Here is a 25203-nt window from a genome sequence, read left to right as displayed (position 1 = left end):
AGCTCTCTACAAGATGTCAACTGGTCTTATAGGTGTTCTAGCCTATCGAGAAAGAGAGTACATCAGACTCCTCCTGAACCTCGGAGCACAGGCCAGAGTTAGTAATAGACAACATTTCTTAAATTGTTCACAATAATTTATGACATTTGAAAAATCCCTTATAAACGCTTCTAGCTGACTACAACATAACAGATCTTGGAGAAAAGCAACTATTTTGGGTGCATACATATTTACTAAAAAGTGACAAGTAGGATCCCTTACACGGGCATGTCATAATAGTATAAAAAAAATTCTGGGACAATCATAGGAGTATCAGATAATTGAAGGGGTCATGCAGCTAACTTGTTAATTCTGTTTATCTACATACATCAGGAATGGGGCATCAGTGTGCATCACATTTTTATGCCTCTTCACTGCAATAGGTGAATGAATTAGAGAGACATGAGGTTTGTCCTCTGCTTTTACATGAGTCTCAGTGTGATGCCCTTGGCTGTGAAATCTGTTCTACCTCACAGAGACTTGGAAAGAAAAAATAACATAACAGTCTTGAACAAAACGGCAGATGCCCTATCCAAGTGGTCACTTCTCATGTTATCCACTTTGATCTTCATTAATTTTGTAATGGAAAAGCAAACCCCAAATAATATCAATGAAAGATGAGTGAAATGAAGGAAGAATATTACTGTATGTCATCTGAAAACATCTATGAATTGTAAAGTGCAGGTAGAACTTGAAAACATTCCTACTATAGCCCATTAAACTAGAATTCAGCTAACAGAAATAATGCCATATTCAAGAAAACTATTTTAATAAACATGTATGATGTAAAATAAAATTTAAAAACTCTATTTATCCGACCAAGGAGCAGGAAATGAAAGAAAATGGGATTATGTTAATAATCTCTCAAACTATCAACTCCATATCCAACACCGACACCCTTCTAAATAACTGTAACCCTTTTTTTGAACAACTATGTGAACGTCCACTCATCAATTAAAACACACAGGAGCAAGGCAAAGCATTTAGCACCATAATACTTTACAGACCTTGCTATGAAGGACTGATGCGAGTTCTGTAGGTCAGAAGATTTAAAGGCTCAGCAGCCAGATCTGTCCTTGCAATAAGGAGCGCCAAGACAACTGAGGCTGTGATAAAAAACAAAGGGTAATGTTTGCCGATTGAGAGCTAATGAACGCATCAAGATGCACTTTGAATTTCAGTGTAAGGTCGATTCCGACCTGTAAAAACCAGCTCACCAACCTAGTTACGAATGACTTTTGTCCTCGCTGTATGGAACCAGCCAGCCCCGGGGATCCTCCCTGCTCGGCACCCATGCGCACGCGTAACCCCCTCCCGCCTGGCGGCTTACCGTCCCCGGGTGAAATGGTCTCGATCTCCACTCCCATGACGGCAGCTGGGAAAAGAAAAGGGGGTGTCCTCGCGCGGGCTGGCTCTGGCTGGCTCTGGCTGGCACCCCGGGCTGGGACGTGCTCGTGATGCCTTGGCGGGGCTTGCTGGGCTTGCTTGTGTGCTTCCCAGAGAGACAGGAGATTGGTAACGCGCGCGCGCGGCCGGCTCCGATCGCTTTCCTGAGCGTGCGCGCGCCAGTCTCTGTCTCCTGGGAAGCAGACTCCACAACTATAGTATCGCGCCGCGCGCGCGGCCGGCTCCGATCGCTTTCCTGAGCGTGCGCGCGCCAGTCTCTGTCTCCTGGGAAGCAGACTCCACAACTATAGTATCGCGCCTGGCGCGATGCATATGGCTTCGCCATATGCATCGCAGGCGCGAGACCTAAAAAACTATCATTCATCCCCGAGAGGCTAATGATTGTGGCTGTAGCAGGCATTTGTAAGGTTTTATGAATGTGCTTGGGGCTAACCCACATGCTGACTGGGCACAGTGCAGGAAGCCAGTTTTAGAGATAATCCAAGCTGAAGTGATGGGTTGAGCATTCTTTATTTTGTTCGAGGCTTACCACCTCAGGAGCCTAGGGAAACATACCCAAATTAAACATTTCAACAAGCCACAAGACTTCTGTTGTGAGGATTTGTAGAGAAAATCACCTTTCTTATGTAGCCCCTCCTCACAGAGGGGAGAATGTAAATGTAAATGTACAGGAATTTATATAGCGCAAATCACCAAGCGGTTTCTAAGCGCTTGCTTAGGGAACCCGTCCTGGTATTCCCCTGTGAGATAACCCCGGCAGGGTATCCGCAAGGTGAAAGCCAGGCATCCCGCCGCGAGGGGCCGTTGTGGAGATTAAGCAAGCTATTGCCCAGAGTCGCAGAGTGTGAACCCGTGAATCGAGTAGGCACCGGAGCGAGAATTGTCGAGTCCGTGGACATTTTAGGACTCAAGACCCCGCCGAGCCGGGAATTGAACCCTGGTCCCGGGCTGACCTCTGCTTCCAGGTCTGCCTCCTCTAACCAGTGAGCCACACTTCTCCAAGAGAAGCATCAAGATATCTGTTTCCACCAGGCCTTTGTGCATTTTGAGTGTGACATACCAGCACCGCATAAGGAGGGAAACCTCTCAGAGTGATCACGTGGGTAGAATGGGGAGATAGTTAAAAAAACAGTGCTTAATGTGTGCAAATGTAAGTGCCAGGGCCAATGGTATTTCTCAGGAGCCACCCTGGTTGGCACTGCTCGCTGTCCCTGTCAGAACTGTCAAATACTAGGCAACACACAATGCAAGTGGCCTCAACCCGCTGGTTTTATCATTTTTATTGATGTACATGCAACACTTTAGTGATGACTACTGCTTAAACTGGCAGTTTGGGCTGGACTCTTCCCATTGGAGCCGGCTCAAGATTGATTTGCATATGGCTGGGTCCAAACGGAGATGGCACCGTGTGAAAAATATTGATGGATTGGGATGTGGCCCGAGTCCCTGGCTGAGATTGATTCAAGCATTCCTTCCATTTTTGTATACTGCTCAAACACAGACAGACAGTGCCACAATGTGGTAGGCAGTCTAAAATAAGTGCTAGCATTTAGGAATAAATACCGGTGCCGAGCACTGGCAACAACCGGCACAAAATAAACATTGATAACAATGACTACAATCTTATTACTTAATAATAATGTTCATTTAGAAACACATTCATAATGAGGTGTTCGTGATGTTTTGATATTAATAATATTTAATGAAGTGTTTCTAATGTTTTTTCAAATAACATTTCTTATTGCCTTCGTTTTTTTTATTTGTGGAAACTGTCAAGTAACATAGCTCCCTTTTTAATTTTTTTTTTTTTAAAACATCTTTTTATTTTATTAAACATTGCGATAATGCAGGGGGAGGCTGTAAGGCCACATAGTTATCAATATACATTATCAAATGGAGTATATACAATAAGACACATGGATTACTGTAATGTGTATTACTCGGGGGAGTGGGATCAGTGTCCAAATTAGTCCTGTGCAATTCGACAGGTAGAGAAACACATAATTCGCCACAGAAGACATTCCATTTAGTCCATTTATGGTCCCACTTTTTGGGGCAGCCCCTATGTTTGAAAACATCTTTTTCTGCAATCATCGCAGTGTTCATATCATTGGCCCATTTTTGGTATGTCAGTAACTCCCCGGTCCCCCACAGTTGAGCAATATTCCTCTTGGCGTGGGCAAACCCCAGTGACGCCCATATGCGCTCAGTCTGTGTCACATCAGTGGCATTTAGCAAACATAGTTTAGAGGATTGAATAACTTTCTTTCTGCACACCTCGGTAAGTGTAGTGACAATCCTCCCCTAATATGGTTGAAGGGCTGGACACTCCCAGATCGTATGGGTTGAATGTGCCCTCCGACGTGCACCCTCTAAGACATCCCGGATCCGAGCGGCGCCCCATTTTGACCAGTGTGTGTGCTGCTAAATAAACTCCGTTTAGGGTCTAAATTGGATCAATCGTAGTCGCATTGGAATTGTGTCCCCTTTTAATCTTGACCTCCTGACTAGCTCATATCCTTCTGAATCTGCCACATACTTTCTTTGGCCTTATATATTCTCCCACTCCTAAACAGTAATCCTGTTTTCCAGTGTATCTTGCTGTAGTGTTGAGTCATTCCTTTTTGGTGTTTTGGCGAGATTTCCACAGTTCATTTTCTTTTGCCTCAATGGCCTTTTCCTCCTTTCAAGTGACTCTCCATTGCCAAGCAATACAAACTTTGCTTCCCTGCATTTCTGAACAGGATTTCTTGGGTCCATTCTAATTTCCTTGTTATGTTGTGGGTTTCTCCGGTCTTCCTTGAAATCGCTCACCATTCAAGCTCCCTCTCTTAGAATATATGCAGGATGACAAATACTTTCTATTTGAAATGGCTGTGAGCTTGCCAGGAGTTAAGGCTTTTTAAATTACCCAGTGAAACTTACCTTAACTTATTTTCTGACCAGAAACGCATTCTTGGCAAACCAGTTAAACCAGAGTTGCATCTGAATTGCCCTTTGTAAATGTAGACCTTTCTCTCCGAATTCAAAAATGCTTACAGAGTAAGGCTCGAATTTTTCCTCTTTCTACTCTTCCCCTTTCAGAGAAGAATTGGGTTTCATCCAGAAACCTTGACTGTCCTTACTGAAAACAGAACTCCTGAATATCGCGGTAATTGATGACTTTTTCTAAAGAAGTGAAAGCACTGACATACTAACACGTCTTTTACACATCTTTAGCCAAACGTGAGGCAAAAGAGCTGTTTTCATGAGTCACGAATCAGATTTGAACTGATGTTTTTCTGCATTTGATGCAGAGCTTGCATGTCCCAGAAAGCAACAGGCTCTATGAAGCCTGCCCTTTCTCTCAACAAGCCAACATCAACCGGCTCTGCCTTGAGGTAGCCTTTTAAGTCACATCAACAATGCATGATACATGCATTTATATATCCACAAACGTGTCCTGACAGAATTGTACTGATTTTCCAAGACCCTTTCTAGGATAAAACCCTCAATTTAGTGTCATCTTTGGCAGCAACCTAATAATCACACAGGGTTATGGACAGTTTTCAAGGTTGTAATGCTTTGTCTACAGCCACAGGTTGTGTCTAAGAAAATGACATGTTTGGTTTCATTTTTTTTGCCTGGGGGTCTTTTTCTCCACATGCAGGAGGCATTCTAGTTCTTTTATGCATTTTCAACTCACATGCCATTACTTTAGCCTTCTGCAGGGTCCTTGTGTGACTAGAGAAAAGAACCGGGAGTTATCAGTAAACCTTCTGGAGGTCTAGGCGTTCTCAATTTCCCTCCCCACTCTCACTCGCTTTCTTTCCCTGCTTTAAGTCTATCAAACCAGCCTGAAGTCCCCACAAGGCCGGAGAGAAGAGCAGGAAATCATTAGTAAACATTCTGAGAGTACTTGCATTCACTTCTGAGTGCCATAAGGCTCTTTATATAGGGAATATTCCTTCCAAACTCAACAGCTACTGGGCTGGCCTTCTTACCTATTGGACTTTTCCTGTAGGGCACATTCCTAGTGCTTTTGGTGACACCAGCATTTAGTCAAACTTCTTGAAGACGCAAGATGGATGCTGGTCTGTACCCTTTTACAAGGAAGCTCCACAATAGCCCTTTTCCAAGGACTCATCAAATTGGCAAAGCGACCCTGACATTACCATTGTCTTTCTTCTTGGGATTCTAGGCTTGTCCACTGTTGGTTTTACCCTGAAAACTTTTAAGTGGAGGACAGTGAGCCATCTATATGCCTGGTCCCTAACTCACCCTTATCTGTCATCACCTCTGCTATGTGGGCTAGCTGTCTCTGGAACTGACTGTCTCACAAGTGGCCATGTCTTGACTGGGTGCATATCTTCAAATGCATTCTCCACTGGAGGTGTAAGTGTCATTGGCTGTGCAGTTTATGACCACTCACATTGCCAAGAGCCAAGAAGCATGTCTTGAAGCTTTCATCTGAATCCTGTTAGGTTTAGTCGACTAAGTCAACATCCAAGGGTACATTGCAAGTGTAACCACACCCTTACTCTTCACTGAGGACAACAGGAATTTATCTTTAATATGTTTCTAGAATCTTTGTCAAGGATAGACCATGCAATACTTAATATAGTGTGGGTATTCTATTAGGAACACATTTTTAGACCACATATGATCACTCTCGTTAAAATCAGGTGTGCAATTCCTGTGTTTTTTTAATAGTCAAACATTATCCTGACTAGATTTGTTATCTTTATCAGTTCCCTCTGAGGTATCTGACTGACCATCATCATTTGCCTAATAAAATTGCTGGTCAGCATCAGTAGAAGTGAATATGAGAAATCAAAGTGTCACCATTTCTTTCCCTCCAGTTGATATTTCTCTAGGGTTGATGGTTACTTTGTACCCCACTATGTTCTATTCTTTTAGCTCTCAGGTTCTTCAGCTCTCTACAAGATGTCAACTGGTCTTATAGGTGTTCTAGCCTATCGAGAAAGAGAGTACATCAGACTCCTCCTGAACCTCGGAGCACAGGCCAGAGTTAGTAATAGACAACATTTCTTAAATTGTTCACAATAATTTATGACATTTGAAAAATCCCTTATAAACGCTTCTAGCTGACTACAACATAACAGATCTTGGAGAAAAGCAACTATTTTGGGTGCATACATATTTACTAAAAAGTGACAAGTAGGATCCCTTACACGGGCATGTCATAATAGTATAAAAAAAATTCTGGGACAATCATAGGAGTATCAGATAATTGAAGGGGTCATGCAGCTAACTTGTTAATTCTGTTTATCTACATACATCAGGAATGGGGCATCAGTGTGCATCACATTTTTATGCCTCTTCACTGCAATAGGTGAATGAATTAGAGAGACATGAGGTTTGTCCTCTGCTTTTACATGAGTCTCAGTGTGATGCCCTTGGCTGTGAAATCTGTTCTACCTCACAGAGACTTGGAAAGAAAAAATAACATAACAGTCTTGAACAAAACGGCAGATGCCCTATCCAAGTGGTCACTTCTCATGTTATCCACTTTGATCTTCATTAATTTTGTAATGGAAAAGCAAACCCCAAATAATATCAATGAAAGATGAGTGAAATGAAGGAAGAATATTACTGTATGTCATCTGAAAACATCTATGAATTGTAAAGTGCAGGTAGAACTTGAAAACATTCCTACTATAGCCCATTAAACTAGAATTCAGCTAACAGAAATAATGCCATATTCAAGAAAACTATTTTAATAAACATGTATGATGTAAAATAAAATTTAAAAACTCTATTTATCCGACCAAGGAGCAGGAAATGAAAGAAAATGGGATTATGTTAATAATCTCTCAAACTATCAACTCCATATCCAACACCGACACCCTTCTAAATAACTGTAACCCTTTTTTTGAACAACTATGTGAACGTCCACTCATCAATTAAAACACACAGGAGCAAGGCAAAGCATTTAGCACCATAATACTTTACAGACCTTGCTAACAAAAAAGATCCATTTGCAGACAAGAAAGAAAATAAAAGAAAAACAGAACTTCCAGTCACCTCATGATACTGAAGTCCCTCTGTGCAACACTCAAACAGCTCATCCCAACAGCCAAAGCAATGAACCATACCAACAGCATAAATGAAGCCACCACCAAAAGTGGAACACTGTTGAAGACAATAAAGCACTCTATCAACCACTGCCAGACTCACCTGTTCCTTACTCCACAAAAAAGTGCAAAAGATCTGGTAGCACAAGGACAAAACCAAGCCTGCTTCATTTCTTACGCACACCACTTCTCATAAAATCCCATAGTGGCCAGCCTTCAAAGCCCTATCTCTTACAGATCTCACCAACATACTCAACTTCTTCAAATCACTTCTTACGAAGATGATGTCTTACTCTTGTCTCTTATCAAGGTTCTCTATGGGGAGGCTATCTCACCCCTACTCAGTCTTGGAAATGCCTACTCACTCAAGGCATCATCTCAGAAACTCTAAAGACAGACTAGAATCTCCCAATCTTGAAGAAACCTTCACTAGAGCCTAACAACCCATCACTCACCTACCATTCATTGGCAAGATTTTTGTCTGTTGTTAAACTCCATGATTGGCTGGCTTCATATCATGCTTCAGCACAGAGACTGCTACTTTGCACATCTTAGATGATGCCCTCCTGACCACAGATGATGACGCTTCCCTCCTGATTTTGCTGGTCCTCTCAGCTGCCTCCAACACAGCCAGCCAACCAACCCATCCTCATACGCACCTCACTGGAAGTGCCCTTCACTGGTTCTTCTACTTTTACAACCGGTGCTCCATTGCCAGCTGCACCATCTTTAAAAGCAGCTTCATCATTTACAAAGCCATCGTGATCAGCAGCCCGCTTATCTTGCAGAGAAGCTCATCATCCCTGGTGGTTCTTAAAACACTGGTATCCAGGACACCATCAGGCTGCAGACAAAGAAGGACAAAAAAGAAAAAAACAAGGCAGCAGATATGTTCCTTCTGTGCTCACAGGATCTGAAACAATATGCTTGTATCCATAAGAACCACTGCAGTGCTATTTCAATTTAGGAAAGAGTTGAAGACTTACCTCTTTAAAGAACATTGCATCACAATGCATTAACCATCCATAACCCTACCACCTCTCATATCACTCGTTGACTTTGTACTTGTCTTTTACCCTGTATAGTGCTCTGCTGCCTTTTGCAGAGGTATGCTCTGTTGAAATAATATGTACATAATAATGATACCCAGATTTTTAGGTCTCGCGTGTAGCGTTGCAGCGCAACGTGCTGCTCGCAACGTGCTGCTCGCGCTGTGAGAACTCTTGTAATGAAGGACATTTCAGAAGGGGGCTTTAAGCCCTGCCCCTCATTTCCATTGGCTGGCGTCACCGTTTATGCTAAACGGTGGTCTACCATTGGAAATGAGGGTTTTCTGTAGACGCCCTTTGGCCTCTAAACCAGACTCGGTGGCCTGCTTTGCGTCTGTCGCAAAGCACTTTCTTATCTTTATGGGGCCATGTGTTTCTAATTTGAAACACATGGCCCCTTAAAGACGAGAGAACGATGAAAAACTCCCGGGCTTTGAAGAAACACTTCTAATGGTATGTCCAGCCTGAAGCAGAATGCATGGCGGCACGTGACGTGCCAGTCAGCGCCAAAGGATGTGATGGGGACTTAGAAATACTTCTGTGATTGTAAATCTACCTCGCTCTTGGCCACAGAGTGCAGAGTATCCCAACTTCTTGAGGTCCGGGAGACTCCTCGTGTGCACTTGTGAAGTGTTTTCTACATAGATTTAGATAGTTCCTAAGCGCTTTAGTTTTCTAGGTGCCCTCTACGCTTCTATGGTACTCGTTGACAGGAGCCAGGGTGGTCTGTAGCTTCTATTTTTGATTGTGTGTTGGTACCGCGTAGATGCGAGTCACAATGGGGAGTGGCTCGGGAGGTTCAATCGACTGGTGTGTTCCTTAGCGATGGATTCGATGAATTTTACCATTCATATGAATTCCTGATATCTTTTCTTAACTGATCATTTTTCAAGTTTAAGAGCCCAGCCTCTCCTTTTGAATGGTGGAAATAACACCGCCCAACCTTTCTCTTATGTGAACAGAATTATCTTGTATTTCATTAATCAGAAATGTAAATACCCATGCTCAGCCTGCATTTGGGCGTTGTGTTAACTTATTGATCTGCACACCCAATATTTGCTTCAATAGATGGTATTGACCCGAGAGCCCACACGTGACCTTTGTTGTAATTGACATCTCATATTAGTAAGTATGTAAACCAGGCACAAGGAGACATGAAGCTGGTGTTTAGGAAATGCATGTTCACTGTTAATTGTGTCTGTGGATTCTAAGACCAAACAAAGTACCACACCTGGAACATGTCAGTTTAAGGGGGTTGCGCATTCACGCCGTTCTCCTACATACCTGAGACAGAACCAATGTATCCAGTCACTGCACCTGCCGATGAGATGCTGTTCGGTTTGTGTGCCGTTTCAAAGGTGTACCGTTGAGTCTGGTAAAAGTAAACCTTAACTAAACCACACTTCAAAGGCTCACAGAGATGTCGTATCCTGTGTTTGTTTGTGCGCGAGTGTAAACTGCAAACACACGGGTTAAAAGTCCTGGTCTGCTTTCACTCTGACCCCTGGGCTTACGCAGCGCGCGTGGCTCCATGGACAGTTACCCTGGATGCTGGCAGACTGCTGTGCTGCGCACCAATGGCTATCTCTATCATTATGTGGGCAGTGACTGGAGGCTTGGCTGCGGAAATCCTGCAAAGACTTCACAGAACTAGTTTTATGCCCGGTCTAGCTCTTTTGTTTTGCTTCTTAGGTTGCCACATAGGGGAGAGGACGTAGCGTAATGGCCAGAGCTGCAGTCCTTGAAGCAGAAGAACGGAGTTCAAATCAACCACCCCCATTTGCCCACTAAACAAGCATTTGCAATGCAATAGGTCTCGCATTTACGCGAGTTTGAGCTATTGTCATTGCAAATGACAATGCCTTTTATTTTTGTTTTCGCTTTTAAAACATAAATAATAGGCATTGTCATTTACAATGCCAATAGCTTAAACTCGCATAAATGTGAGAGCTATTGCATTGCAAATGCTTGTTTTATTCAGCAGTTCACACCCCACTTCTGCCGCCTATGACTGTTGTGGAAACAGATGTTACTGTTGCTCATTATAGAGGTACTTTTTACAACCTCAGAAGGCTGTAAGACTGAGTCTGCGTTGCCAGGATTCAAACTTGTGATCTGTAAATCTCCGCACTTCAGCAGTGAGCTTTGACCTCACTGAGCCATCCAGCCCGCGTATGTCCAAAGAGCTCTTTTCCAGGTCGTTCTTTGCCGCAGTTAATCAGTCTTGCTGCTCAGAATTACATATAAAGACTTTGCAAAATTAGATAAGTCTCATTACCTCCTCGTCCCTCCCTCGCTTCCATTCCTTACACTATGAGGCATCCCTGCCTCACCGTGTAAGTAATGGAAGTGAGGGAGTAGGACTCAGAGTAATGCAATTACCGGTAAGTAATTGAGGCGCTTCTTGCAATGAAAGTCATCAAAGACCTGCTGCAGACTCCGTTGCCTCCAGGTGCCCATCTCTGTCTACATTAACCAGCCTAAGGATAAACTACCTGAGGCGCGACATCGAAGTCACCCTGGACTAGGACAGTCTGAAAGCTGTGGGCTCTCTGGGCCGCCCGCCACCCCTCTCAGGTCCGGCGGGGCGCCAACGTGGCCTTGGACGACAATAGGTGTGGGCGGCTGACCTCTGCCTCATAGGAGACCCTGGGGCACTTTGAATCGGCTGGGCTTCCTGCTGGGCGGAGTCTGCATAGCCTGCGACACACACCCCGATTGTTGGGAGTCGGACCCACCGCTGAGGGGAGTCCGGGTGGCAAATGCGAGCCATAACTGAAATAAGAACAGGGGAGACCCCGAGACATCATAGCGGCCACAACTGATCACAAGCAACGAGACCAGTATACAGGCGGAGGCGCCGCGGGGGACTGCCAGAGACGGTTGGCAGAGTACACAGTCAGCATGGGGTGCCAACGGGAACAACGCAGGCCCCGGGGCCCCCAAGGGCACCGTCCCCAGCTTCTCAAACCACGCATCCGGGAGGGGAACACGCAGGCTCGGACTCCATGTCGTCCAAACTGGACAAAGTCTTAGCGGCAATTGAACACTCGAGAGTGACACTGGAGCACAAGTTCAGAGAGCTGTCCACGGATCTTAATTTACTCCGGGACGACCACAGGAAGTTGGCAGATAAGGTAAAACTAGGAAAAACTACGCTGCAAACTCTGGAACTGCAAGTGCAACAACAGCAAGACGCCCTGAAAGACCTACAGTCGCGGGTGAAGATCCTAGAGAGCAGAACGGATGATTTAGAAGGACGATCCCGTAGAAGTAACATCCGCATTGTAAATCTACCAGAGGGAGCGGAGGGAACCAATCCTCTCAACTACATTGCAAAATGGATTGCAACGTTCACTCCAGCAGGAGAACTGACTTAATTTTTCTCCATAGAACGGGCGCACCGAGTGCCAGCCCGTAAACCACCACCAGGGTCGCCTCCGAGACCATTTCTTCTAAAATTGCTCCAATACTAGGACAGAGACACTATCCTTCGGGCCGCAAGGAGACAGGGTGCAATCTGAGTGGAGGACAAGCAGGTTATGCTATTCCCTGACTGTTCAAGGGCAGTACAGCAACAAAGGTCCACCGTTTTAGCGGTGGAGCGCACCCTGCACCAGAAGAATGTCCAATATGCACTCTTTTTCCCAGCCCGTCTTAAGATCATCCACGAAGGAACCACTCACTTTTTCTCGGACCCCGCGATGGCCAGTGACTGGGTTGAACAACACCTGACAACCAGAAAGACACCGACCACCAGACCGCCAAAGGCGGCAGCAGAAAAAAGTCACACTCACCCAGCTAAACTCACGCTCGGATTCCTCCAGCAAAAACTCTCCAGATCTTACTCAAATTATCGCAGAGTGTCGAAAAGCACTACAAGCAGCTACGGAGGTGGGGCTCCCAAGGGACAGCTCAGAAGGAGAGAGGGGCCCACACATATTCACATCGGAAGAGGAGGGCAGTGATGGAAACACTCTAGGAGATGGCTCAATGACTCCGCCAATAGTAACCCCCAAACGGCAGGCACTTTGATCTGACACTCCTAGCCCGACATGCCATACCCTGGAATTAGGTGGCCTTCGAGTCCTACATTCCCCCTACTCTAGGAGAGTTGCTTCTCATGGATGAGACGACCAATCCTGCACCCAGCGAAACAGACGGTCAGCCATTGCATTAGACTACACCGCACAGCAATGGTCGGCATGGACATATTTGGGCACCAGCACAACATAGTCAATGAACGGGCGGCTGCAGCGACAGGCAGAGGCCGAAGACCACTTCCCCCACGTAATGAACTAGAGTTAGCCCATGTTGTGCAGTTCGGACGTATCGCCCCGAGTGATAGGTCCCTTTAGTAGGGAGGGTTTCCCGTTGATTCACTTTACTTCCCCTCAGTTACATATCCCTTCCACATTCCCGGGGGAACAAGCATGCGCTATACAGAATGGTGGTATGGTTAACAGAGGCAGGCACTCGAGAGGGGCAGAAGGCGGCACACTGTGTGAAACGCCACCCAGACATCAAGAATTATAGCGGCTAGGATCCCTAACACAGACCTGAAAGTTGTAACATTAAATGTCAGGGGCATACACACAGCAAACAAACAATATGCGATTTATGCCTATATAAAAAGACAGCACGCCCAGATAGTGCTCCTCCAGGCGACACACCTTACGGGGACAGAGGTGGATCGCCTACGCAAAAAATGGCGAGGTATAATCTGTACTACAACATACTCCGCATTTGCCAGGGGAACCCTAATTTGGATCAGGCCTGGGATCCCCTTTAGAGAACAGTCCAGGGTGGTGGATAAGGAGGGCCGATACTCTCTGTTGGCAGGTCACCTCGAGGGCAAAAATATACTTATAGGAAGCATTTATGCCCCCAATGTGGAGCAAGAACAGTACTGGACCCTCCTCACCGGGTTATCAGCAAACTACACCACAATGCCGTGGTTACTAGGAGGGGACTACAATTGCACCTTAGACATCAATTTGGACAGATCTCATCCCCCGCCGGCACATTCACCCGCACCGAAACAGACAGAGCATTTTAAAAAATGGGTCTCCCACTGGACACTGGTAGATGCCTGGCGCGAAAAGAACCCTAACACTAGGTTATACTCATTTTACTCCACTTCACATAACCTCAGGGTGCGTCTCGATATATTTCTCTGCTCAGCAGCAGCACTCCCCCAAATACAACACACTGACTACCTAGGCAGAGTACTGTCTGACCATGATGCGCATACCATGACTCTTAGATGGAGACCACCACATTCCCCGGTACCCACGTGGAAGTTGCCCCGGGAATGCCTCCCGGACCAGGCGTTTTGTCATACACATGGTGAACACATCTATGAATATTTTATACTAAACCCGAATACAACATCATCCAGATGAGTAGAATGGGACGCATTCAAGGTCGAGGCAAGGGGACACTGCATCCAACACATAGTAGGTGTGCAGCATGTGCTAGAGCAGTAACTACAAACTGCAGAAACACGACTAGCGGACATAACGAAAAAACTAGATAAGGGGGAGGCAACTCCCGAACAGGTGGCGGCAGCAAAAATAGTATATGCGGAAACCATGGGTGACCTCCGCAAATATAATTTTAGAGCCGAAGTTGCTGGAGTACATCGAGAGGGAAATAGGGCGGGTACATTTCTCGTCGGGCTAGCGAAACAAGACACAGACACATCACGACATTGCAAGATGAGTCTGGTCCCCTTAGACAATCACAGGTAGATATACTACGCATCTTTCACGACTATTACACGGGCATCTATCGAGCCCCGCCTCAGCTTTCACACCTGGCATTAACCCAATTCTTCCACTCCATGCCCATACCCAGCATTCCACCAGCAGACGGAAAGACACTAGATACAAAGATAAACTCCCCAGACGTCACCCACGCAATCAGGGCACTGGCGCGACGAAAAGCGCCAGGAATGGACGGCTTTCCCTTCGACAGTTGTCCCCGCACCTCGTGACTATGTACGACGATGCACTAAAATGAGGCGAACTCCCCAGTTCACTCAGGGAGTCCACCCTTGTAACCTTCCTCAAACCGAACAGGGATCCCACGCTCCCGTCCTCATACAAGCCCCTAATGTTACTCAACGCGGACTGTAAAAATGTATGGAAAATACTGGCAGATTGATACATTCAGGTTCTCCCACAATTGATCCACCCAAACCAACATGGCTTTCTCCCCAGACGCAATGTGTCACAGAACATACGTAGACTCTTCCATATACAAGATAGAGCGCAAGACCACTTCTCACAAGCCGCATGCCTAATTCTAGACCTTAAAAAGGCCTTTGATACACTCTTATGGCCATATCTATTCGCAACCCTCCATAAAGTATGTGTCGGCCCGACCCTATTGTCATATACACAACTCCTCTATAAGGGCCTCACCACCAGGGTGAGAGTGGGAAAGTACATTGCAACTCCACTACAGGTAGAGCAGGGGACGAGGCAGGGGTGCCCCTTGTCCCCCCCTGGTATTCGCCTTGTCAGTGGAACCTCTGGCCATCCGTTTACGGCAGGAGGGTGACACCTGGGGTATTCCAATTATGGGCATGGTCCATTGTGTATCGCTATATGCCGATGATCTCTTAATCTATCTATGGAACGTCACAAGAGATCTTACGCCAATATGGACAATACTACAGAGCTTCGCAAAGGTCTCCGGGCTCAAAGTAAATTGGGAAAAATCAACGATTTTTCCTCTCAGCCCTCACCTAGCTCCCACGCAGAACATGATAGAACCCCAGATACTTGGTTGGAGTACTGCAGCACCCCGATACCTGGGAGTGAGACTGTACCACTCGCCGGAAGCCCTCTACGAGGGGAACCACCGCAAAATATTAGCAGGGCTTCGAGCGGTGGTTACCTTCTGGAAGACCCTGCCCTTGGCCCCCATAGGACGTGTAGCCTTACCAAAAATGATTATGGTGCCCAGTCTACTCTACTCCTTTACTAATCTCCCAGTGACACCCCTCGCTCCTTTTTTCAAGAACTTAACACACTACTCACAACACTGATAGGGGGAGGAGATAGGCATACAGTAGCCTTACGAACCCTCTACTTACCCACAACACAAGGGGGTTTGGGGGCCCCCTCCTTCGAAGCTTATTTCCTGGCGGCACAGATTCAGTGGCTGTCCCATTGGACAGCAGACCGCCACATAGAAGAGACATTTACTAACGACGGTCGGATACCTCTCCCAGCCATCCGGAGACAGGTGGACGAGTGCACACCCCCTACAGGTGGCGACTGCCCGCAAATGCATGATGCTCATAAACCGTATGTCAAGGGGTCTGCCCCTTTACTCCCCATTGCTTCCATTAGTGGGATTCCCACAGAAAGAGAACTATTACACATCCGGAACCCTGCGGATATGGACAGAGCATGAGGTGATGGAGATTGAGGCACTGTTTAAAGATGGGCAGCTGAAAACATATGCCCAAATGCGGAATAGCTACGATCTCCCCCCAGGATAATTCCTAGTGCACAGACGGTTAGTAGACAGCTCACAACAATGTTGTGTTCTCACTGAGGGGGAGCCACCTACACACCCAGTACTACATACAATCCTACGTATGGGCAGGGGTAGACATTTAGTCACTTGGCATTATAAGGCGATAAGGGAACTGATTACGGCCCCACTACTGGCCCTCCGCCAAAGATGGGAAGACGAGATAGGACGTGTGCTTAATGATCAAGAATGGGAAAAGGGGGGGAGGAGCCAAGCTCGCGTCCGAGATGGCCGCGTTTTAGCTCGGCTCCGTTCAGTCTCCTGTCTGGAACGACTATCCTGTCTTTTATCCTGCCCCGGGAAGTATTCTTTGATGGACTATGGAACGACGACAATACACAGGCACTTACCGTCTGATCCTTTTGTTCCTGGGTGCCGCGGATCCTGAGCTGTGCCCTTGACTGCTTCGGGGCTTCCGGAGCGAGCGGGCCTGACTCTCCTTGGCGGCGCCCGGGCCTGATGAGGCGCTGTGGCCGGCCCTTGGTGGCGGTTTGGGCTCGGTCGGGGAGGCCGATGTGCAATTAGACCGGTTGCGGCTATCCGGGCCTGGTCCGGCGGTCCTGCGGCCTGGTGTTGGGGCGCTGCCTTCCATGGACGGGGTTGACCGTGTATGTGGCTCGTCCCCCCTATGTCCTCCGGTCCGGCCATTTTGAGTGCCTCCGCCCGGATTCGGAGAACGGTGCCGGCGGCGTGTGGGGAGCCGGCGACTCGCCTTCTTCTGGTGGCCCCCCTTTCTTCCCTGGCGGTGCCTCTGCTGGTGGTCGACCGTGTTCTGTTCGCCCCGCTGGTGTTCGGACGGGGGTTGGAGTTTGCCGCGGCCCCGCCGGGCTTCTAAGATCGAGAAACAGAAAAGAATGGCTGATCAGGGTAATTGGAAACAAAATATGTATAACCACACAACCAATGAGTGTCGTGCAGCCAAGGGTTTAAATATTCCCAACAACTTAGGTATTTTTGAAAAAACTTTATATTATTTCAATAAAAATGGCATCAAAATGGACACCCGTCACCACAGTTGATACAAAAACATACACGAATATATATACAAATATATACAACAAATATATATACATCACATTAAAGGCAACGTATACTTGAAAAAATGATGGAAAACAATATATTACCCAATTACCCTGATCAGCCATTCTTTTCTGTTTCTCGATTATTGAGGTCCAGGCTGGTCAGTTGTAGGACCCTACACCTTCATTTGTGTATTGTTTGGTTGGGCTTCTAAGATGGCGGCCGACCCCATGTCTCTCGGCCTGGCCGAGACTGGCGACGCGGGTCCGCCGCAAGGCACGTTTGCTGAATACTGTAAAGGTGGACCTACGCTCTGCGACATCCTCGCCGCCCTGCGCTCCTGGGGTACTCCCGTGGCCGCACCTATCATTGACTTGGAGGAGGATCGTTTTGCCGGGCCCGCTGGGGCCCCCCGGTGTGTGCGGCTTCATCTCTGTTGTGTGCTGCCGAAACTTTCCTGGAGGTAGTAGGCCCGGCGGCTGCTGTCGATTTGGGCGTTCAGATGTCTCCTGCCCTCCTTCATCCGGTGCTCCCTCCTGGGCTGGGGGTCCGCCGGCCGGGTCCCATCCGGACCAACCTCGTTGGATATTCCTATCCTTTTTCGCCTCGACTGGCCGAACGAAGATTCTGTGATTGCTCTGCCGGCTCGGCTTTCCTCTTGTTGTCTTCGGATCTGTGCCTGCATTGCCTGCTGTGGCTGCCGTCCTTTCCTGTTCATCTGGGTCGCGATCGCTGCGAATTGTGGGGATTGCCGATCGGACTCCCTGTTCTTCACCTCCTGTTCCACATGATCTGGTTCCTTGTGCGTTGGACGACTTCAGCTTGCGATAAACAAGGACAGGGTTGAGATGAACTTGCCTCGTTGGACTAATCTTTGGCGGTATGGTCGGCTGATCCGTTGGTAACTGTAAAACTGTGTTCGATTCTTCTCCATGTTCCTGGACTTTATCCTTGTGCTTATTGTCTTCCCGTGGGCTTTGAGTGTTCTTGGACGGGGGGGTGAGAGCTGATGGGGTTTTGATTATATGGCTCCTCTCCCGCTGTTACTTCCCTGTTTTCCCTTTTTCTTTTTGTCTTTGTAGTTCTTTCCTACTTTTATTTCTTCTATATTTCGGGTTCTGATTAGGGCGACAGGCACGCTGCTGGGGGGTAGGCCATAGCCTTCTGCAGGGGTGCAGGGTGGGTTGTGCGGGGTGGGGGGGGTCTGTCCTTTTGTGTTTTTCCCTTATTCCTCTCCCCCCTTTTTTTGTTCTATGGCTCTTATGTATCCCCTCTCTTTCGTGACGCGGGGTCGGCATGTGGCCCCCTGGGGTGTCTTTTGCTAGCATGGGCCTTCTGGTATTCCTGCCGTCCCGGTATACTACGCATTCGTATCTCCTGTTACCACGAGTTCCCGGTGCCGGTCTATTCCTGAGTGCTTTGTTAGCCAGGGGGTGCGTGCAGTGACGCTGCGTCCTTACTTTCCCCCCCCCCCTTTTTTCCTATGTCCTTTCACGTCCCCTTTTCTTTTCCCTCTCTCCCCTTTTTCTTTCCTCACCCGGGTTGTCGTGGCAGAGGGCTTTTTGTTTTGCATACCTAATTTTAGTTTTGTGTATTAGTTTGTGTTCTCGTAGTGGTGGGGGGCGCTGGGCAGCGGTTGCAATTGCTATTATTGTGGGACTCACGTTCTTCCTTTGCCAAAATGTGACTGTGCTTTTTGCCTTTCCCTGTGTTCGATGCTTCTGCCTGCTCGCGGCCCACCATGGCCCTCTGGATCTTACGGATTGCCATTATTCTGTGATACCCTTTCCCTTATTATAAAATCAACCTTCTCTCCTCCTGTTCGTGATTGTTGCTTGGAGGCTTTATGCCTTTGCTTTTTGTGGGGACTGCTTTGATATCCTGTTTGAGCTTCTGTATTGCATGGTATGTTTCTTTTATTGTGGTGGCCGGCCCGATGGGTTGTAGGCCCGTATCTGTGAGCGCATTCTGTACAATAAAGGTTTAAAAAAAAAAAAAAAAAAAAGAATGGGAAAAGGCCCTAGAGTACCCAAAGAAAGTTTCACAGAATGCACGGTTCAAAAACATCCAATTCAATATTTTACACCACACATATTTAACACCGCATGATCTCCACCCCTTTTACCCTGGCACATTTTGCATGCCCCAGTTGCCAAGCACCCGAAGCAAACTTCAAACCATGTTCTGGGATTGTCCCGTAATCCAACTATACTGGGGTAAGGTACACCGGGTTCTAGAGGCGACGGTTCACCTCATGCACATTGCCTCATGGGAGGCTTGTGCCTTGGGAATCTTCCGCAAGCGGAAGACAAAAAAGGTGCAGGGCAGGTTTGCGTCCTCACCTATACTCCTGGTGAAACGGGGAATAGCCATGTATTGGAGAGCACCAGCAGGACCCCCTGAGGCAGCCTGGATAGGCGCTGTAAACGAAAGGGGGGCAGCAGAGGAAGCAACACTGAGAGGTGAGGAGGTGAAGGGGATTCGAAAACATCCCATCTCTATGGAATGGGCACAACTCCTGTTCCAGTTCACACAAGAGACAACACAATAAGGCTACCCCATCCCAATCTCAAATTCCGCCCCTGTCTCCGATAGCGCAAACAAATGCTACTACGCAATAGCTGTATCAAATGAAAGGCCGAGCAGGTACTAGGATCCCACCAGACTAGTACCCCGACTACTGATGGGGGACATAGCCCCCTTCGGATGTCCCTCTTTCCCCGGTTCTGATGCCGCAGATATCTCGCAGACGAAATGGAACTAACCACGAAACGGACACCCACCATAAAATATATCTTTTTTAGCGGACCACCCGGAACTCTCCCACTCCCCTCCCACCCACCACCCCCTCAGTTCATAGTTTCATGTTTACCCCCTGACACCAGAGAGCAGGCTCCTATATATTAAGAGCACAAACATGGGTATTAATCAAAGAGGTACACCAGAATAGAGTGGGGAACGTCATATCAACCCGCACTCTTGCGGAAACCCACCTATACAGGCACCTGGCATTAGTCAGTCTACCACACCTCACACCAGATCATTAGAGGGGTAGTATCCATGCACAAGATGTTGTTTCTTACTTGAACCACATGATGTATGATGTGATGGATGCTCCCTAATGTGTTTATATTGCCTGACTGCCTGTATACATCTGGCATAATGTTTTACTTGCAAATATACAATGATGTACCATGGAAAATAAAACTCTCAATAAAAAAATAAAAAAAATAAAAATAAACAGATAGCCAGAAAGTATTCAACAGGAAGCAGATGTATATCAAAAAGTGATGATAGTGTATTTGCAGGCAGATCCTGCCTGAAGTATTCCTGCAATAGTAGGTTCATACAGCCAAGCAGCCAGACTTATTTGAATTAGCAGAAACTTCAAGAGAACTGGTCAATTGATGTAAGACAATTTTTCTCAACGGTAGGTCAAACAACAGTAACCGTTTGTGTAGCATGTGAATCAGGATGTGAATCAGGTCGTCCAAATTCGCCGGAAGTTCTCCTCTATTTTCATGAATGGGAGTGCTTAGGCCGCTGACCACTCCATTGGCACATCTGGATAACGGGGTGCAAGTATGGCCCAGCTCGTCTAATATACTATTATATATAATAGTAGTGTGAAATTTCTTTTATTGAAAAATAAAATTGACCTAGTTTGTCGACTAGACTCATGCAGTGCAGTATCCAAAAATGATATGCAGCAACAGAATTTGGTAGAAACCTACTTTTGTAATTAGTTTACCGGTATTTATTCTGGGGAGGAAGGGAGTTAGGAGCAAGTGGGGTGATGTTGGTAAAGTTATAACTGATGGGAATATTATGTATTTATGTACCCCTCTAGCTTAAAACCTGTGGCTTTTTCCCACTCATTGATACCACCACTTCTCACCTGTTCACTCTGATATCCCTCTTTAGGTGTGGCGTGGTGCAATTGCACGGAAGCGCTACGGCTATCTATGGGCTACCTACACCATCATGAGACATTACAAGCGCTACAAGGTGAAGGTATACCTCCTGGAAGTAGTGCGCCGCTTTCAGCACGTACGGAGCATGACGGACTATGGGAAAAATGTGGAGTGGCCATGTCCCCCAGCTGTTCTATCAACATTCCAGGAGAACAGCCAGCTTCTCCATAGAAGGTATGTGCAGCAGAAAGAGAGAGTGCAAATTGGTTGATTCTTCGACGTTTCTGAGAGCGAGCACCAAACTACCAGCAATGTTCTAATTTTTGTCTTTTTTTCCCTGATGTTACAGTTCCAGAGTTCTGTCTCTAAATGCAGGCCCGCAGCTATGCGTTACCCTCTACCATGCTCCTAAATCTATTTACATGTCCTTAGTGTAGTGACAATCCATCAAATCGAATTTCCTTTCTTTTGCCAACATTGTGGAAATTATCTAGTTAACATGATAGACAGAAAAGTTAAAAAAGTTTTACAACATTTGCCAAATGTTTGTTAAGAAAGTTAAGCAGGCACAGTTTTGTTGTATTATGTTAGGTTAGTTTAGGTTACATTATTTTATGTCATGATATATGTACTTTTTAAGAGCATCACCAACAAATATCTTGTTGGGACCACAAAACGGAAGACCCATAACCAAACAGGAATCATTCAAACATGGCGGGTTAGGCTTCAAACAATATGGTTAAAGATCCTTTTTGAAGATCAAAACCTCACACGTTTCTTTGATTTTCGAAGGTAAAATATGGGGTTTCAGCATTATAATAGTAGAGAGTCCTAAATTTGTTAAAGACACTAAAATGATTATTATGAATTCTCTTTCTTTTACTTTTTGAAAACGGCCAAAATTAAAATTACATTGATATAACAGAAAAAAGTAAAGTATACTATTCCCATTATTCAGAGAGTCAGCCTACAGACAGAGGCCATCTGAGGTTTCGTATACAAAAATGGCGAGGTATATAACACATATTCACTATCTCAAGTCCTCCTTTGTAGATGCGCGAACATGCAAAAGTCCTTGAAACACTGAAGAAATCAAAACATAGCAAAACACTCCAAGACAACGAATAGCTGGCAACCATGTTTTATCTTCCATATTATCTAAACTAAGACTACCGGATTGAGGCAATGGTAACTATAAATTTAGAATACAATTATCACTTGTTATTCTGTGCAAAAGAAATACATTTGATTGAAAATGTACATATCTCAGCATAGTAAGATAAACAATAACAGATATTATTTTATTGTGGTTGGATAATACTCACTTTCATATCATTAAATAATAAAATGAAGATTGTCCTTCATTAATACTTTGGAAAATACATATTTTATGACAAGAGCAGAGGTTCCTTTTGTGCATGTTCAAAGGTTTTTAATAACAGATAAAGAGCCACACAAATAGAAATTCTTGAAAGTTACTACTGATAGCCAATCTGCAACTTGTATATACCCTCCAGTCCAGCCCCAGAGACAAATGTTTTTGAGGGCATAGAACCTCTACAGGAGTGAGCGCCAATGGTAGAAATACAAATTCCCACTAAATGTATAACCCAATTGACCTGCCTAGAAAGAGTTGAAGGAGAAACTGGTAGGTGGGTTTTCTGAAAGAAATCAGTAACTTGGAATGATCAGTTGTTAAGGGCATGGCCCTGAGTTTGTATTCTTTTGGACATCTTACAACGCCAAATTTTAGGCATTCCCAAAAACTAGGATATTCTACACTAAAAGAAAGACTTTATGCTGTTCTAGTAGTAGAGAACAATTCCCCCGGTGAAGTAAATTGTTTGGTTGTCACACCCAAAGCTCTAACATCAAATACCCTTTCGAAAGAAAGATATTAGGCAAAAAAGTGTAATTATTTTTGCTGACAAAAGTTTTAAAGAATAAACAGGATGATCATCCCAAGATTCAAACAATTGAAGAACTACATCAGCATCCCAAAGTCATAGTTAAGTATACCTCCCAAAGAAAAGTGAGAGGTATATTTATCCTTATTCCCTTAATAAAATTCCTGATGACTGGATGCTCTCCTACCAGTTTTCCACTAATAATATTGTGTTGCAGTGATATAGCAGAGCTGCATGGATTAACTGTTCTGTAACACTTATCTTCAGAAGCTTGAAAAGTTAGGAAATGTGTCATCTATGAGACATCAGCCAACATAAGATCAGCATCAGGCTTCTATCACCGGACCAAGTGCTGCAGGCAGATTTGTAAATGTTTCTAGTACCAGGAGTTCAGGCTTTGTTGATTAATGGGATAGCTTGTGAAGAAAGGTCTGAGACTGAGAAGGTTGTCCTAACATTTTCCACACCATAAATTGTAGATATGTTGACAACGCAAGGTGATGGGGATGTCCCCAATAATTAGACAACATGAAATTATATGATGGAAGCTGGATTGGGTAATCTGTTGTCATTAATAGAAGAACAGAAAGTTATCTCGGAATTCCAAAAGGGGTCACAGTTCCCCAGTATTGGATCTTTCATAGATTCACATGCTTGAATCATCCCCATCGTTGTAGTGTGAGCTCCACGGTATTCTTATAAAAGGAGTAGATAATACTATCATAGGCTGTAAAGCAATGAACAGTGACTGTAATAGTCTATATACTTTCTTTTGTAAAAAAAGAGCCAAACTTAAGTAATAGCCAATCAGGCAACAACACCCTGTAGAACACTCCCAAGAGAGGCTAAGTTCCTCAGAATTTCTACTGCATGCTGTGTGACAGGGTCTCCCTGAGCTCTGCTCAGTCTTTTCTTCAAAATTACCTGATATCTTCTTGAAAATATCGGATTCTTCAAAGAAATGTATTTTCAGGTCATGTGGCACATGCGGTAAGAAGAGGCTGCATGCTGAAGTCCCCCATAAAAACTGTATTCACTGTCCCTACACCCAGCATAAAGTAAAGGACTGCAAAATGTGTAGAACTTTCTCTACCAAAAACCTTAAAGACAGAGAGGGTAGGTTGTTGATTTAGCTGCAGAGACTGAAAAATAAGTCTGCTGTCATCTCTGATGATGAGGGAAGCTCTGCCTCACATTCCTCTCTGGAAAGAATTAAAAGGAGAGAGCAGTCCCAAGAATCTCCTGAGGGTTCTAGTAAGAAGACTTCCAAAATATCCCATCATGAAGCAGCAGGTCCCTCACAAAAAGTAAATGCATTAATTTCCTACTGAGGAGAAAAGCCATCTGACCTCTTAGCATGAGAAAACCTCTTCGGAGCCATCTATAAAGATTATAGTTTCTAAAAAACCTGTATCATCCTCTGGGTCTCAGTCGACGCAAAAATTGCAGACGGGGCATGTTTCCCCTGCATTGTCATCGAAGATCTCGTTGTCAATGGCGGCTCCACCAACGACGCTTTCAGCTATGGCTAAGGTATCATCACCGCCAACGACTTCCTCGTCGACAATGTATTCAAAGTCGACGACGACTTCCTCGTCGACATCTACATCCTCGGTGACGACTTTTGTTCCGTCGACGACCACCTCTTCGTCCTCTACGACTGCAGCGATGACAACAGTTTCAGCATCATCGACGACGGCAACAATAATTTCATCGTCAGTTCCTATTTTGACTTAATCGCCAACACAGACACCACTGCCATTGATGAAGCTGACCACGCTGTATGCTACTCCTGGCCTCAAGAGACCGTCGACGTTACAGCTAACACCATTATACATGTCAACGACGTTCTCCTCAACGACACCGGCGATGAGGCGTTTCTCCAAAATCCTTCATTGGTTTTGCCTTTACCACCTTCAACTTTTTTAGAGGAATCTGATGAAGATGACATGTTTGGCTATGCCTACAGTCCCTCTCAACTACACGTCAAGCATCAGGATGATGATGAAGATGACTATGAGGGTTATTATCAGCAGGACTTTCATACTCCACATGCAAAGATGCATTACATGGAGCCTGTTCATGAACGCACGGTCCACCTTCCTGTGGCATTAGTACAAGAATTGCAAAACATGTTGCAGGATTATCATTCTCGTTTTTCTTCATCCACGAGTGTACCTCCGCCGCCGCCTCAAACTCCACTGACATCTCCGCCACACATGTCTGAGCCTTCTCCTAG

General features: G+C 45.6%; 1 protein-coding gene across 1 annotated transcript in view; it reads left to right on the top strand.

The window, feature by feature from the left end:
* The window catches only part of LOC144783810 (unconventional myosin-Ig-like), a 1420229-nt gene that overhangs the window by 986812 nt on the left and 408214 nt on the right, over positions 1-25203 (top strand). The window contains exon 17 of the mRNA XM_078662555.1: positions 21068-21291. Within this exon, the coding sequence (XP_078518681.1) occupies positions 21068-21291 (224 nt within the window). The remainder of the gene's footprint in view (positions 1-21067; positions 21292-25203) is intronic.

Source organism: Lissotriton helveticus, chromosome 10 (genome assembly GCF_964261635.1).
Source record: "Lissotriton helveticus chromosome 10, aLisHel1.1, whole genome shotgun sequence".
Classification (NCBI taxonomy): domain Eukaryota; kingdom Metazoa; phylum Chordata; class Amphibia; order Caudata; family Salamandridae; genus Lissotriton; species Lissotriton helveticus.
This window is presented reverse-complemented; position numbering and strand designations above follow the sequence as displayed.